Source organism: Manis javanica, chromosome 3 (assembly GCF_040802235.1).
Source record: "Manis javanica isolate MJ-LG chromosome 3, MJ_LKY, whole genome shotgun sequence".
Classification (NCBI taxonomy): domain Eukaryota; kingdom Metazoa; phylum Chordata; class Mammalia; order Pholidota; family Manidae; genus Manis; species Manis javanica.
In genome coordinates this window covers 56,961,898-56,979,540 of record NC_133158.1, presented here as the reverse complement: position 1 = coordinate 56,979,540, position 17,643 = coordinate 56,961,898, and the positions used below count along the sequence as shown (strand labels likewise).

General features: G+C 41.9%; 1 protein-coding gene across 4 annotated transcripts in view; it reads left to right on the top strand.

The window, feature by feature from the left end:
* UMPS (uridine monophosphate synthetase) overlaps window positions 1-17,643 on the top strand; it is a 42,121-nt gene that overhangs the window by 7,060 nt on the left and 17,418 nt on the right. For 2 of the 4 annotated variants that reach the window (XM_017678287.3, XM_017678289.3), the window contains exons 2-4: window positions 11,394-11,547; window positions 13,313-13,984; window positions 16,838-17,013. In XM_017678287.3, coding sequence (XP_017533776.1) covers window positions 11,394-11,547; window positions 13,313-13,984; window positions 16,838-17,013 — 1,002 coding nt within the window. Of the gene's footprint in view, window positions 1-2,330; window positions 2,363-2,865; window positions 2,969-11,393; window positions 11,548-13,312; window positions 13,985-16,837; window positions 17,014-17,643 lie in introns of those variants that run through there. The other 2 variants (XM_073231524.1, XM_037012967.2) reach the window with 2 other exon arrangements.

Below are 17,643 nucleotides of genomic sequence, written 5' to 3'. Positions count from 1 at the left end.
GCTAGTTCATTGTTAGTGTATAGGAATGCCACAGATTTCTGTGTATTAATTTTGTATCCTGCAACTTTGCTGAATTCAGATATTAGATCAAGTAGTTTTGGAGTGGATTCTTTAGGGTTTCTTATGTACAATACCATGTCATCTGCAAACAGTGACAATTTAACTTCTTCCTTGCCAATGTGGATGCCTTTTATTTCTTTGTGTTGTCTGATTGCTGTGGCTAGGACCTCCAGTACTATGTTGAATAGAAGTGGGGAGAGTGGGCATCCTTGTCTTGTTCCTGATCTTAAAGGAAAAGTTTTCAGCTTCTCGCTGTTCAAGTATGATGTTGGCTGTGGGTTTGTCATATATGGCCTTCATTATATTGAGGTATTTGCCCTCTACCCATTTTGTTGAGAGTTTTTATCATGAATGGACATTAAATTTTGTCAAATGCGTTTTCAGCATCTGTGGAGATGATCATGTGGTTTTTGTCCTTCTTTTTGTTGATGTGGTGGATGATGTTGATGGATTCTCAAATGTTGTGCCATCCTTGCATCCCTGGAATAAATCCTACTTGATCATGATGGCTGATCTTTTTTATGTATTTTTGAATTCAGTTTGCTAATATTTTATTGAGTATTTTTGCATCTGTGTTCATCAGGGATATTGGTCTGTAATTTTCTTTTCTTGTGGTGTCTTTGCCTGGTTTTGGTATTAGAGTGATGCTGGCCTCAAAGAATGAGTTTGGAAGTATTCTTTCTTCTACTCTTTGGGAAACTTTAAGGAGGATGGGTATAAGATCTTCACTAAATGTTTGATAAAATTCAGCCGTGAAGCCATCTGGTTCAGGGATTTCGTTCTTAGGTAGATTTTTGATTTCCAGTTCAATTTTGTTGTTGGTAATTGGTCTGTTCAGATTTTCTGTTTCATTCTGGGTCAGCCTTTAGAAGGTTGTATTTTTCTAGAAAGTTGTCCATTTCTTCTAGGTTATTCACTTTGTTAGCCTATAATTTTTCATAGTATTCTCTAATAATTCTTTGTATTTCTGTGGTGTCCATAGTGATTTTTCCTTTCTCATTCCTGATTCTGTTTATGTGAGTAGACTCTCTTTTTTTCTTGATAAGTCTGGCTAGGGGTTTATCTATTTTGTTTATTTTCTTGAAGAACTAGCTCTTGCTCTCATTGATTCTTTCTATTGTTTTATTCTTCTCGATTTTATTAATTTCTGCTCTAATCTTATGTCCTTCCTTCTACTAATTTTGGGCCTCATTTGTTCTTCTTTTTCTAGTTTTGTTAATTGTGAGATTAGACTGCTCATATGGGATTGTCCTTCTTTCCTGAGGTAGGCCTGTATTGCAGTATACTTTCCTCTTAGCACGGCCTTTGCTGCATCTCACAGATTTTGCGGTGTTGAATTATTGTTGTCATTTGTCTCCATATATTGCTTGATCCCTGTTTTTATTTGGTCATTGATCCATTGGTTATTTAGGAGCATGGTGTGTAGCCTCCATGTGTTTGTGGGATTTTTCATTTTCTTTGCATAATTTATTTCTAGTTTCATACCTTTGTGGTCTGAGAAACTGGTTGGTAAATTTGAATCTTTTTGAATTTACCAAGGCTCCTTTTGAGACAGGTGCAGTAGGCTGCATATCATGGAGGGGGGCCTTGGGGCTCTGGAGCCAGTCAGGGAACTGGAGCACCTGAAGATCATGAATGTTCCCAACCTGCTGGGCAGAGTGTAACCAGACAATTTTGTCTACCTGTCCTTTCTCGTGAGCAGTAAGCTCTGTGCAGTCCTTGCCCCTTTAGCAGCCCTCTTGCTGTTAGGAAGTCTCTCAGACTGCCCGCCTTTCTTTTGTCCCAGAGCAGCCAGATATGGATCCCTGCTTTCCACATGTGGCTGGAATCTCAGTCTCTTCCCAGGTATTCTGCCTCTCTAAACTTTCCATGAGAAACTTCTTATCATGAGAGTACCATGAAAGCACTATGAAATGTAGGTTTGTGCTCCCAGAGCAGATCTCTGGAGTTAGGTGTTCAGCAGCCCCAGTCCTCCACTCCCTCCCCTGTCTGTTTCTCTTCCTCCCACCGGTGAGCTGGGGTGGGGGAAGGGCTTGGGTCCTGCCGGCCACAGCTTTGGTATGTTACCCTGTTCCATGAGGTTTATTCTTTTCTCCAGCTGTATGCAATTTGGTGCAGTCCTCTTTCCTGTTGCTCTTTCAGAATTAGTTGTATTAATTGTGTTTTTGTATTATATGCGCTTTTAGGAGGAAGCCTCTGTCTCACCTCTCACGCCACCATCTTTTATCCTCCTTCCTGGTTCTTTTTTATATCTTATCTCTTGAACTTCTTGTCAAGTTCATCTGCACCTCTCTCCAGTCCAGTGAGTATCTTTCCAGTCATTACTTTATACTCTTTATTAGGTAGATTGCTTATCTCTGTTTTGTTTAGCAATTTTTTGACATTTTGGCTTACTGTTTCATTTGTAACATATTTCTCTGCCTCTGCATTTTGCTTTCTCTATTAGATAGGTCAGGTATGTTTCCTAACCTTGAAAGCAGGTGTAGTAGGTGTCATGTGGTTCCCAGAATCTCTTGTAGGGAAAATGGAGCCACTATGGCCAGGATACTCACCTGGGTGGTTCATGCTTATACCTACTACACAGGAGCCTGCTATCTTATACATATATAATCACTTGGCCCACTTGGCAGGCACATGTTCATATAACTGCTGGCAGTGAACCACTATAATATATACTGCTATAAAAGGATGACTGCCAGGTACTTGTGCGTGAACGTGCAGATGTAATATCAGTGCTTGACCGGTCACCACGAGAATAAAGCCTGATATGAACCCTCTATCTAATGCTTCATTGTTGTTTTTCAGTCTCACCAAATCCATTGGTAACCTGCCGGGAGCTGAGCTACAATTGGCGTAGTCAAGTAGGATTCGCCACAGACTGAAAACACAGAGCAGGCTGCCCCCATGGGTGGGTAGATATCTGGGTATTCCCCAGTGGGCATATGGTCCATGTTTGCAACCCTCCTGGAGGTGTGGGCCCCTCCCCAGGACTCAGGGGAGGTAAAGGTGATGCCTAAGGTTGTGGAGGTCCTCCACAAAATTGGGAAATCCTTGGAGAAGCAGAGTGCCCTCATCATGGCGTGAACTGTGGCTTAGATATTCCTCCCAGTATTAAAAAAGGCCATAGATGAGTCCCTCCCAAAGGACACGGTCCTGTGAGAAGTGCATAACAAGACTGTGCGAGAACAAAAGATACAAGGCCCTGTGTAGGAGGTAAAGGGAGTATTAGAGGCCAAGGTGGTGGTGCTCTACGCAGTGGCAGAAGAGCTGCCATCAGCCCCAGAGCCTGCAGAGGGTATATTGGAGGAGGAAAAGGAGGGTTATGAGATGGCCACTTGGCACTGGCCCCTCCTGTGTTCAAATCCTGCCCGGTTGTAGTCAAGAAGATAAAGATGCAGCAACTGCGGGTCCCTCCTGGACAGGAACAGCTGCCTCCTCAGGTCGTGGGGCACTGCACGTTCTTTCCCTATACGCAGGCAGAACTGGTAGATTTAGGTTCTTTATTGTGGCAGAAACCGTCGGAGTCCACATTAGTCTGACTCCTGTGCCTTTAGGATGTAGGGTGGATGGTATGTTCCTGTTTGGGGCAAAGATGGGAAATCTGGCTTCCCTGACAACACATCGTGCCTTGCGGCAATGATTGCAGAATACAATATGTACCAGACCCAAGGTAACCATTCACTCCTTGATTGGTTAATGGCAGCCTTTCACACTGCATGGCCCAATTAGGTGACTTACCATTTTCCCCCACCAAATGGCAGACATACACAGAGCTCCAACAGGTGTTACAGGAGTTGGGCATGAAGAATGCCATTTAGAACCCAGGAAATCATGGCCCAGATGAGGAGCTGTTTACCACAGAAATGAGGGATACGGTGCTACAAGCAGCTCCCTCATCCCTCTTTAGGCCCCTATGTAGAATAGCCCATGAGCTTGGTCACCCATACTGTGGCAGATTTGGGGGAGGCTGAAGTGATTTGGACACAAAAGGGAGTGCAGGCCACTACTTAGAGGAAAGGAAGAAAGGGCCCTACGAAGGTCACAAGGACCTAGATGTGGGTCGATTTGTTAGAGGCAGGAGCAGACAAAGAGAAACTGGATGGGAATTTTTTAGAAGTCTTATTGGAGCTATGGCAGCAATTGAAGCCACAGTAGCTGTTCTGGCTGCTGGCTAAGGCAAGGGCCAAAGAAAGGAAGCCAGTGACAAAACTGCAAGTCTGGGCGGCATGCCTGCAGGTCTTCCTGTAGGAGAACAAGCCAGCCTTGTCTGGACCCTTGCAGGAAACTGACTGGGCAATAGAATCTGACTGAGGGGAGGGCTGAAGTACTTTCAGGACCAGGTGGGGACCAGAGACCACATGTTGAAGTATCAATTTATTGGTCCCCAGGGAATATACATGTCTTGGTTCTGTTAGACACAGGGGCTGGGTGCTTACTGATTTATGGCTACCCTAGTGCTTTCCCAGGTCCCTGCCATGATTGACAGGTAGCGGGGGCAAGGCCATCAGAGTGAAACACACCTAGATCCCATTGTGGATAGGGTGTCTACTCCCAAAGGAGTATACATATATATCTCTCCCATCCCCATATATATTCTGGGGATAGATATCCTGCGGGGCCTGTGGTTACCTATCACTGCAGGTGAGTTCAGACTGAGGGTACATGTAGTGAAGGCAGTTTTGAGGGGACATGCTAAGCACCCACCCATAGCTTTGCCTGTGCCTTGGTGGGTGACAAATACCAAGCAATATGAGTTGCTGGGGGGACAAAGAAATTGGAGAAACCCTCCAGGAATTGGAGAGGGTGGATATTATAAGGCCCACTCATAGCCCGTTTAATTCCCTGGTGTGGCCAGTGAAAAAGCTAGATGGCTCCTGGCATATGACTGGGAATTCCTGCGAATTAAATAAAGTAATACCTCCTTGGCATGCTGCTGTCCCCTCTGTAGCATCCTTCGTGGACCCCCTCAGTCATGAGTGAGGGACATACCACTATATGTGGATCTTGCCAATGCCTGCTTCTCTGTTGAGGTAGATAAAGTCAAGAACAGTTTACCTACACATGGGAAGGGTGGCAGGGGACCTTTGCCGTTCCTCCAGAGGGGCACCTCCACAGTCCCATCAGCTGTCACTGGCTTGTAGTCCAGGATCTGGCGGTATGGGAGAAACCTCCAGCAGTATGGCTGTACCATTATATTGGTGATACATCATGCTCACATCTGATTCTCTCCCAGACCTAGAAGGTGCAGCACCTAGACAGCTGCAACACACACAGGAGAAAGGATGGTCCATAAATGGCAAGGTCCAGGGACTTGGCTTGTCAGCCAGATTCTTGGGGGTTGTCTGGTCAGGTAAGGCTAAAGTTATTCCAGAAGCAGTGACAGAGTTCAGGCCTTTCCTACTCTTATGACTGTAACACTATTGCAAGACTTTTGGGGTCTTTTAGGTTATTCAGGGGTTTTTGTCCCACAGTTGGCACAAATTCTGAAGCCCTTATACCACTTGGTATGAGAGGGCATCAGGTAGGACTGGGAGGAGACATGTGAATTTGCCTTTGCTGATGTAAAATGGGTGGTCAAGGTCATGCAGTTCTTGAGTGTGACAGACCTGTCAAGGCCCTGTGAACTGGATGTCTGTGTGACCAAAGACAGTTATGACTGGAGCCTCTGGCAGTGGCTCCAACGAACTTGCCAACTGTTGAATTCTGGTCACAACTCTGTAAAGGGGTAGAGGAACGGATTACCTTAATAGAGAAACAATTAGCTGCTATATACCATCTCTTGATGGCTACAGAGCCCAGTAACTGGAACAGCCCCAATAAAGGTGATAATCACCCATCCCACTGCAGGGCAGTTTCATGACTGGACCCCAAAACTTCAGAGTGTTGTGGCACAGACGCCTGTACTGGCCAAGTGGAGCACATACCTACAAGCATAGCGCCCTATCTGCTAGCCCATTGACTGGAGAACTCCAGCACCTCTGGGGCCAGTGACGTACGTTAGTGATGGGCAGGAAGAACTTGCCTTAGGGCCAGTAGTAACGGAGAGCCCTTATCGAGAAGGAGGAACCACCATACCTGAAGGTGCATGGTATGCAGACAGCTCCAGCCATGGGCAGCCCCCAAGGGCCATAGCTTTTCATCCTAAGACTGAGATGATATGGATGGAAGTTGGTGAAGGGAAGAGCAGTCAGTGGGCGGAGTTGCAAGTGGTATGGCTTGTGATCACCCCAGAAGCCCTCCCCTCTGGTTGCCTGCACCAATAGCTGGGCTGTCTGTTGGGGCCTGACCCTGTGGCTGCAGACATGGTACCATGCCAACTGGTTGGTTGGTCAGCAACCCCTTTGGGGGCAAGAGTTGTGACAAGACTTATGGGCCTCCGGCCAGACTAAAACAGTTACAGTATATCATGTGACAGGCCATATGCTTCTGGCATCCCCAGGAAGTAATGAAGCAGACAAATTGGGCTAGACAAAATGTGCTACAGAAATTATGGTGACAACAGCTGTCCTCCAACCTGAGGAAATTGACTGCCACCACGTGGTCAAAGGGACATATGACATTGGCTAAAAGGGAAGCCTATCTCTGATGTGGCCCAATGGTTACATCAATGCTTGCTGCATGCAAGACAAAAGACAGTGTGAGCAATAGTCCATTGGTGGGGGCTACCTCTAACCTTTGAAGAAGTCAGCAGAGCCTGGCAGGAGTACACTATGTGCTCTGAAAGGGACTTTGAGTCCTACAGCAACCTGGGACAATAACTAGGGGGCCAGTACCCCTCATCAGGAATGCGTCGTGAACTCATTTGAGCGGGACTGGTTTGAACATGGCTAGAATGACCAACCCAATACCACTGTGTGGGATGATACAATAACTGCCATAAAGTGACTGTACAGGAGCAGGTTATTGCCCCCTGACCAATCATAGGGTATTCTATTGTGGATGGTATGGGGTGGGCTACTGCCGTGTCCATGGCCTTAAGTGAAATGACCCTCAAGTATATAGAATGCCATAACGGCAACCTGGTGGAGACATCAGTACACATTGGGTTAGTCCCTTAGTAACTTTGTGCCCCAAATTCATGTAGTGACTGGGGATGATAAATGGGGCAGACAGAAACCTAGTCATACAGAAGGGGCATTCCCTGTTCCCTGAGGTACCCTTTGGGTGTGTGGACGGTATGGATGGCCATATTTCCCATACAACTGGATGGGTCATTGCACCTAGGGGCAGCCACACATACCTGGAAGGTTCTTACCCATCCTACCATAGATTCCCTCAAATTGGGGAAGTTTCAAGTTCAGGCATAGACCAAAGTGTAGTGCATGGTGATATTATCCTCCAGCCATATTCATCCTGCAGTGGGTGGCAGTAGTGACAGAAGCAGAGGCCACTGCTTTACTGCTGCATACAACATGTGCTTTAATGCTACTCATAGAGCTATCACCCTCCTCAATGGAGAAATAGGACAGCTTAGGACAGTGGTCCTACAAAATCACATAGTTTTAGATATACTCACTGCAGCTCAAGATGGGATGTGTGCCGTCCTGCATACAGAATGTGTGTATGTATTCGATGCATAACATAATCTAACTCTAGCTTTACAAGCCCTCTAACAGAAAACTCAGCAGATCACAGCCCTGTCATATGACCCTTTGACCAAGTGGTGGCAGTCAATTTTCTCAGGCTGGAGGACAGCTGTTGTCATCATAATTTCTGTAGCTCCCCTGTCCTAGTATGTTGTTGTAGACTCTATTGCTGTTGTGGAATCTGGATGCAATGTTCCAGCCTTCTCACAAAGAGACCATCGTGGAAGACTGGGCTTGCGTAGATTGTTAGGTGAGAATCCTGGATGGGTGAAGGGTAGGGAAAATGGAGCCACTATGGCCAGGATACTTGCCTGGGCTGTTTCATGTTTGTACCTACTGTGCACGCGGGATGCTGTCTCGTACTTTTACCTGCTGGGCAGCTGCATGCTTGTCTTAAACTTATATAATCACTTGGCCTACTGTGCAGGCTCATGCTTATATAATCTGGCAGTGCCCAGTATTGTCTGTGCTGTTATAGAAGGATGATTGCCAGGTACTTTTGCATGGAAGTCCGGATGTGTTATCAGTCCTTGACCAGCTGCTGCGAGAATAAAGTCTGGTGTGAACCCTCTAATGCTTCACTGTTGTTTTTTGGTCTTGCCAAATCCAGTATTAACCTGCCAGGAGCTGATCTCCTGCACTACGACCCTCTAACTACTGGTCATCAGAGCCAGGTTCTCCATGGGTGTCTCCTGTGTGGGCTGCGTGCACCCTCTGTCATGGCTGAGCCACAGCTTCTGCAAGTGGGCTGGTGAGGGATTCCAGCCTTCTGCCCAGCTGTCAGCAATATAACCATTGCAACTACTGCTGTACTTTTTTGCAAGGCTTACTTCTGGTGTGGCTGTTTGAAAAACTAGGCTTCAGCTCCTGTAGGTGTGCTGGTGAGTTGGGCCAATCCTCAGCCTGGCTGCCAGCAGGAATAGTGTGGACACACTTTGGGGGAGAGATTATTCCAGGCAAGTCTGCCTAAGAGGCCTGGTTGCATATGCTATGGGTATGCTGGTGGGTGGGGCTAGCTTCTTTTGGAGACATGCTGATCCAGCCTTGGGCTGGTCGCTGCTTGTAAGGGGGCAGTAGTTATTCTGGGTGTGGGGGGCACCTGCCAGTGTGAGTATGTTGGGAGGTGATTCCTCGAGTACTCCAGGCATGGCAAGCAGTGCTGGCATGGTAGCGATTGAGTATCAGAACTGTTTCCTGCAAGCATCTGGCCAGCTAGGCTTTGGGAAGCAATAAAAAATGTCTACCAGCCCCTCCTCCCCCTGGAGAAAGTTCCTAGAAATCCCTGCTCCTCTGGCACATGTTGCAAAGTTAATCAATGTCTCCTTGTATAACCCAGATGTTTTCAAACTGCTGTTTCTGTGCTGGGTCTCAGGCCAACTGACCCAGCACACTAGCCCTTTAAGAGTGCAGACACTGCCCCCTAAAGGCCTCCAACTCTCCTGAATTAAGCCTCATGATTTTCAAAACCAGACATTATGGTAGCACATCTTTCTGGTGCAGGTCGCAGGGCCACGTGTGCTGCATGCCGGCGCTTTATCACCTCACTCCTCTGTGCCTCACTCTGGCCGGGGAGAGGGGTTAGATCTTATCATGGTTCTGCCCCTTTTACCCTTCTCCATGTGGTCTTCTCTTTGTCATTAGCTTTGAAAGATCTGTTCTGCCCATCTTCAGGCCATTTTCAGAGTGAGCTGTCTTATGTGAGTTGCTGCCTCTGTGTATGTGAGAAGAGGTTAACACAGTGACCTTTTCTGCCATCTTCACAGATCCCCACCCCTTTTTTTAAGATTCAGTGTATATAAGTGAGATTATATGGTACTCTTCATTCTCTGATTTACCTTGATTATTAGCATAATGCCCTCAAGGTCCATACATTATTGCAAATAGCAAGATATTCTTTTTAATGGCTGAATAGTATCCCATTGTATATGTATATGTATGTGTGTATCTGTGTATGTACATATTTTCTTTATCCATCATGGTGTGCACATAGGTTATTTATGTCTTGGAATATATTGTATATGTAATTTGTAAGTTATATTTACATATTTTGTAAATAATGCTGCAATGAACATGGGTATGAATACACCTTTTGAGGTAATGTTTTTGTTTTTTCAGAGAAATATCCAGAAGTGGAATTACTTGATCATATGGTTTTTAATATTTTAAGGATCCTTCATACTGTTTTCCATGATGGCTGCACCAGTCTACATTACCACCAACAGTGATGAGGGCTCCCTCTTCTCCATATCCTCTCCAGCACTTGTTATTTCTTGTCTTTTTGATAATAGCCATCCTTACTGGTGTGAAGTGATACCTCATTGTGGTTTGACTTCCATTTCCCTGAAGACGAGTGATCTTGAGCATCTTTTCATGTACTTGTTGGCTGTTTGTATGTCTTATTTGGAAAAATATCTATTCAGATCCTCTGCCCATTTGTTAATTGGATTGTCTTTTTACTATTAAGTTGTATGAGTTCTTTATATATTTTGATATTAATCCCTTAACCAGATATATGATGTGCAAATATAGTCTTTTAGTAGGTTGATTTTTAGTAGGTTGACTTTTTTTTTTTTGATGACTTCCTATGTAGAAGCTTTTTAGTTTGATGTAGTTCCATTTGTTTATTTTTGCTTTTGTTGCCTTGACTTTTGTATCAAATCCAAAAGACCTCTGTCACTTGTTAGTTACCAAGACCTATGTCAAGGAGCCTACTTCTAGGAGTTTTTGTTTCAGGTCTTACATTCAAGTCTAATCTATTTTGAGTTAATTTTTGTATGTCATAAGATAGTGGTCTTGTTTGACTGTTTTGCGTGTAGCTGACTAGTTTTCCCGATATCATTTATTGAAGAAGCTGTCCTTACCCTATTGTATATTCTTGGCTCCTCTGTCATAAATTAATTGACCATATATGTGTAGGTTTATTTCTGGGCTCTGTATTCTATTCCATTGGTCAACGTATGTTTTTTCATGCCATTTCCATACTGTTTTGATTAGTATTTGAAATTTAGTTTGAATATAGTTTGAAATCAGAAAGTGTGATTCCTCCAGCTTTGTTTCTCTTTCTTAAGAAAGCTTGGGGTATGTGGGGTCTTTAGTGACATACAAATTTTAGGATTGATCTATTTCCATGAAAACATGCCATTGGAATTTTGATAGGGATTGCATTGAATCTGTAAAGTGCTTTGGATAGTATGGACATTTAGTAATATTAATTTTTCCAATCCACTGTCATGCTATAGCTATTTATTTGTATCTTCCTCTGTTTATTTTATCAATGTCTTATAGTTTTAAGTTTATAGGACTTTCATTTTTTTGGTTAAATTTCCAAGGCTGTTTATTCTTTTTTTGATGCAATTGCAAATGGGGTTGTTTTCATCATTTCTTTCATGAAACTTTTAAATTGAAAACTCAGAAAATACAACCAGCAGGTGACATAGCAAGGTTTAGATACTCAAAGCATAATGGATTCCTAAGGAAATGGGGAAGTAGGGGGGCCATCCTTAGTCTTTGGACTCAACATCATAGCCTTCACTAATACATTTATGTTGCCCTCAGAGCAGACCCTTAGTCTAGTCACATAGGTTCATTCTTGTGTTTTTATATTTGTAAACGGGGACTTATAGACAGGGTAATTTAACAAAAAGGCATATATATTTTTCTGATCAGGTTTGAGACTACTCCTAAGTGGGTGATATATCCACCACTTAATAATAATAATAAATATTGTATGTGTTCATTTTCTTACAGGTTGCCGAAATTTTATTTCATACTGCCCAAAATGTGGGAATCAATTTTGACAGTGTGTGTGGAGTACCTTACACAGCTTTACCATTTGCTACAGTTATCTGTTCAACCAACCAAATTCCAATGCTTATTAGAAGAAAAGAAAAAAAGGATTATGGTAAATTAAATGTTGTATAAGTATTAAGTTGATATGTAACCTGAAACTGTTTGAATTTTTTTCTCCTGGGCATTGATAAACAAAATTCTCCTTGAACATTCTTCACTGGTGCTTGATGTTATTATGGCCTGTGGGATTTTTAACTGTTGCTATAAATCACTTTCCATTCTTAGAGTCTAGGGGGTGAAATGCTTTGTACTGACTAAACAATGAAAAAAAGAGTGCTCTTTTTGCAGCATATTTATGAAACCCAACATGTTTACCAGGCCTTCCCTCATCAGCAGATGTTCTCAGAGTACATACTTTCTCAATATATTTATATTTAAACTGTATGAAGAGAAGTACATGAATAAAATTACTTTCATAAAGTAGTATAAATGCCACGAGAAATTCTAAAGAGTTGTTTTTTTTCATGAGTCCATGGCAGAAGGTTATTAGGTGGGTGTTTAAAATTGTGTTTTTACATGTGGGCTTGCTTTAAAACCAAATCAATCTAATAATATTGGGACTGACCTCATATTTGATGGTATCAAGGAATAGGGTTTTTTTTAATTTTTGTTTTATGTTGGTGTGGTAGTGTTTTTGTTACATTGTTTTGAAAAGAGTCCTTACCTTTGATAGGTGCATTGTTAGAAAAATTTTATGATGAAATCTTATGCCAGGGACTTGTTTCTAAACCTTATTTGGGGGAAGGTGGGAACGGCTATACAGCTGAAACAAAATTGACCGTGAATTAAGTGGGGAGGTGCTGTGCTTAGGATGTTTGTTATACTGTGGGTGTTCCATCTAGTTTTGTTTGAAATTCTCCATTAAAAAAATAGATGTTTTTGCTGCTTGATGGCATCCTGTTTATATGAATCTTTGCCTACAAAGAAACTTTGATTTCTATTTCTTTATTACATATCTTCAAAAATATTTCTTAGAGTAAAATCATTCATTTTAAAATATGCATGTTAGTACTTGTACTCCTGTTTTCTGGTCTAAGCTGATTCAGTTAAACTTGCCAGTAATTTTGAGGGGAGCAAAGGAGTTAATGGGAAAGGGCAAAGCTCAGAAAGTAGGCAAAGTGCCCACCAATTCTGTTTCTGTTTCAAAATAAGACAAATTTGATAATAGAAAATATAAAAATGAGTCTTGAAGAAAGATGAGTCTATAGTCTACAGCCTGTTATTTACATTTTGTAAATTTTCAGAAAATAGTATATAGTGCAGGTTGGAGTAGGGAAGTATATCTAGTCACATTACATTATTTAATTCACAAAGTTGTAGTGATTGGTCTGCAAGGTTGCTGAATATTTTCCCTCCTGAATATATGTCCTCAAAAAGTCACTTGTTTGGCTGATCTTGAGTAATGAACTTGTTGATGGAAAAAGGAATGATTTCATTGGTGATGCTGAGTTATTCTTCGTTTCATAATTTTCCTTGATCTAGGTGATTTTCCTTTAAGAAACACCATATTTGAAATTTTGGTTATCAACATTAAAGTGGTGTTTATTAACACTGCAAAATAATTTTCTGGTTTTATGATAAATACTCTGTATATGGAACTTTGACAGTTTTGGGATACAGAGAAACAGAAGAAAATAGTAATCATGGCACATTAAAGATTCATCAGAAATAATGTAGCTCCAGAGTAGATTTCCAGAAAATAAAGATTTAGATCATCCACTTCATCATAAGTACATCCCAAATTTATACTGCAGGATACATTTTCATTTTGCTGAAATGTATAATTTTAATTGAAATCAACATTTTTTCTTTTCTAGGTACTAAGCATCTTGTAGAAGGGACTATTAATCCAGGAGAAACCTGTTTAATCATTGAAGATGTTGTTACCAGTGGTTCTAGCATTTTGGAAACCGCTGAAGTTCTTCAGAAAGAGGGTCTGAAGGTCACTGATGCCATTGTGCTGCTGGACAGAGAGCAAGGAGGCAAGGACAAGCTACAGGCACACGGGATTCATCTCCACTCAGTGTGTACATTGTCCCAAATGCTGGAGATTCTTGAGCAACAGAAAAAAATTGATGGGGAGATGGTTGAGAGAGTGAAGACATTTATCCAGAAGAATGTTTTTGTGGTGGCTAGTCAGAATGGCCCTCTGTCTTCTGTGAAGAAAGCGCCCAAGGAACTCAGCTTTGGTGCTCGTGCAGAGCTGCCTGGGGTCCACCCGGTGGCATCAGAGCTTCTCAGGCTTATGGAAAAGAAGGAGACCAATCTTTGTCTGTCTGCAGATGTTTCAGAGGTTAGGGAGCTATTGCAGTTAGCAGATGCTTTAGGACCTAGGATCTGCATGCTCAAGACTCACGTAGATATTTTGAATGATTTTACTCTGGATGTGATGAAGGAGCTAACAACTCTGGCAAAACGTCATGAGTTCTTAATATTTGAAGACCGGAAATTTGCAGATATAGGAAACACAGTAAAAAAGCAGTATGAAGGTAAGTTATTATTTAGGAGTCTGTAAGAATCAGAAATTTAGCTTAAGCTGGCCAAAGAAAAAAGGTAATGTATTGGCTCATATCACCATAGAATAGGCTGTCAAGCATGATTGAATCCAGGGACTCAAGAGCAAGTCTTTTGGACTTGATTTCTCTCCATCTCTTAGCTCTGCTTTCTTCTCTTTCAGGTAAGCATACTCCTCATGCCTACCTCAAACTAGTCACTCAGGCCTGGGGTATAGGATACCTTCATTGTTTCACCTGGGTAATACACCCCACTTAACTCCATGAAAACTTGAACCAAGATCTGGTTAGGGTTTTTTGGTTCCCATGAAAAAAAACAACGGGTATGCTGATGCCAGAAGGGGACATGTGTCCTCAGAAACATGGGTTGGCCCTGAAAGAACAGAATGAGTTCTGAATGTTTAAAGAATGAAATGCAGATATAGGAAATAATGACAAAGTGGTATAAAGTTGTGCGATTTATTTTCAGTAGAAAAAGATCTGTTGATAACCTCTTTTTTAAAATTTTGGTATCATTAATCTACAATTACATGAGGACCATTATGTTTACTAGACTCCCCCCATCACCAAGTTCCCCCCACATACCCCATTACAGTCACTGTCCATCAGTGTAGTAAGATGCTGTAGAATCACTACATCTTCTCTGTGTTGTACAGCCCTTCCTGTGCCCCCCCCCACATTATACATACTAATCGTAATGCCCCCTTTCTTTTTTTCCTGCCCTTATCCCTCCCTTCCCCCCCATCCTCCCCAGTCCCTTTCCCTTTGGTAACTGTTAGTCCATTCTTGGGTTCTGTGAGTCTTCTGCTGTTTTGCTCCTTCAGTATTTTCTTTGTTCTTATACTCCACAGATGAGTGGAATTATTTGATACTTGTCTTTCTCCACCTGGCCTATTTCACTAAGCATAATACCCTCTAGCTCCATCCATGTTGTTTCAAATGGTAGGATTTGTTTACTTCTTATGGCTGAATAATATTCCATTGTGTATATGTACTACATCTTCTTTATCCATTCATCTACTGATGGACACTTAGGTTGCTTCCATTTCTTGGCTATTGTGAATAGTGCTGCAATAAACAGGGGTGCATCTGTCTTTTTCAAACTGGACTGCTGCATTCTTAGGGTAAATTCCTAGGATTGGAATTCCTGGGTCAAGTGGTATTTCTATTTTTAGTTTTTTGAGGAACCTCCATACTGCTTTCCACAATGGTTGAACTAATTTACATTCCCACCAGCAGTGTAGGAGGGTTCCGCTTTCTCCACATCCTCACCAACATTTGTTGTTTGTCTTTTGGATGGTGGCAATCCTTACTGGTGTGAGGTGATATCTCATTGTGGTTTTAATTTGCATTTCTCTGATGACTAGTGATGTGAAGCATCTTTTCATGTGTCTGTTGGCCATCTGAATTTCTTCTTTGGAGAACTGTCTGTTCAGCTCCTCTGACCATTTTTTGATTGGATTATTTGCTTTTTGTCTGTTGAGGTGCATGAGCTCTTTATATATTTTTGATGTCAACCCTTTATCAGATCTGTCATTTATGAATATATTCTCCCATACTGTAGGATGCCTTTTTGTTCTATTGGTGGTGTCCTTCGCTGTACAGCAGCTTTTCAGTTTGATGTAGTCCCACTTGTTCATTTTTGCTTTTGTTTCCCTTGCTTGGGGAGATATGTTCATGAAAAAGTCGCTCATGTTTATGTCCAAGAGATTTTTGCCTATGTTTTTTTCTAAGCGTTTCATGGTTTCATGACTTACATTCAGGTCTTTGATCCATTTCGAATTTACCTTTGTGTACGGGGTTAGACAATGGTCCAGTTTAATTCTCTTACACGTAGCTGTCCAGTTTTGCCAACACCAACTGTTGAAGAGGCTGTCATTTCCCCATTGTATGTCCATGGCTCCTTTGTCATATATTAATTGACCATATATGTTTGGGTTAATATCTGGACTCTGTTGTGTTCCACTGGTCTGTGGGTCCATTCTTTTTTTAAATAGGAACTCAAAGTAGTATATGTTGGTGAAAAAATTGCTTCATTTTCTACCTATTCTGTGAAAATTTCTGTCATAAGACATATCTAATGCTTTTTCTGACTTACCCTTAAAACATATTTTATGTTATTTAACACTTACTAAAAACATCTTTTGAAATTAATTTTTCTTAAATGCATGCATATTCTTAAGCTGTCTCTTCAGGATAAGATGTGTCTGTAAATGACTCTTCCTGTGCTGCCATCATCACATTGTTTAGTTTATTGACTGATGTAGTTACACAAACTTGCTACAGGTTTGCATAACTTTTTCAAAAGTCAATTAGTGTTCTTGCTGACAGCTTTTTAAAAGAAATACAGTTGCCTAGTGAAATTTGAAGAACTAAAGATACTTAAGAGATGAGTAAAAGATTTGAGAGATGGTGAGAAATCCTTGCAGAATGAAAATTTGTCATCCTCAGAGGAGTTTCAAATGTTGGCATCTTTGACCTTGGTGAACACCCACCCTCAGCTGGGTTCTGTTTCTAAATTGTATGAGTTTTATTGGTGGTCACAAACCTCAGCCTGCAAGGAAAAATGTCTTGTCAGTGTTGCTGACAAAGCAGAATTTGCAAGACTTGTCTCACTGTGATCTCTCTGCTAGCTACCGGGTGAACAGATAACATTTTTCACAGATGGAACCTTAGCTCCACTGATAAGCACTAAAATACTTGAAGTGTTTCACTTTTGTGTTAACATATTCTAGGAGATTGTTTCATATTGTAGTGAGTTGGTTGGGCCAAAAGTTAAAGGTTTTCATTTGAAAATTTACAAGTATCTTTTCCCCCCCTTCTTCTTAGGTGGTGTCTTTAAAATAGCTTCCTGGGCGGATCTAGTAAATGCTCATGCGGTGCCAGGCTCAGGAGTGGTGGAAGGCCTGAGAGAAGTAGGGCTGCCTCTGCACCGGGGGTGCCTACTCATTGCAGAAATGAGCTCCGCTGGCTCCTTGGCCACCGGGAACTACACTAAAGCAGCGGTAAGTGACAGGATAACCTAGGTGAGAGGTGGCCTGGCCTGTTAGGCACATGTTATGGGGTAAAAATACCATGACTTAGGGTCTGTGGAACCTCTACCGAAAAAAAGATCAGCTGTTGTTAGTGTGACTGTATGTTAATTATCAAGGAATTCTAACCAATTAGCATTAAGAAATTTGAATTGTATGCCAAGAGAGAAATGTTGAAAAACAGATATTTGGTAGAATAAATATCTACCTGGACTTACCTGACTTTTAAACTATGGTAAGGTGAAAACAACTCTGAGTTGCTGCTGAAGAGCTTTTTCCCAGACATGCAGTTTCTCAGGATCTCCCAAGTCCCACAGAAATGCACTTGCTCATGACGGCAGCCCACGTGAAGAAGCTCTTTTTCAGTATTTGTTATTGATTGGTGTTGTAAGGACAAGCTATTAACTAGAGTCTACATACATTGTTTTGTTCAGTACCTTCCCCATTATTAAAGTTTTCATAACTCCAAACATGTTAATATCCATCCCCACCCCCAAGAATAAAATAAGAGATGGATAATTACCTATTTAAAAAGTTCCTCTTGATATTTTTAACAAAACTGTAGTCTTTTTATGGGAATTTTTTCATATTTCAAAGTGTCTG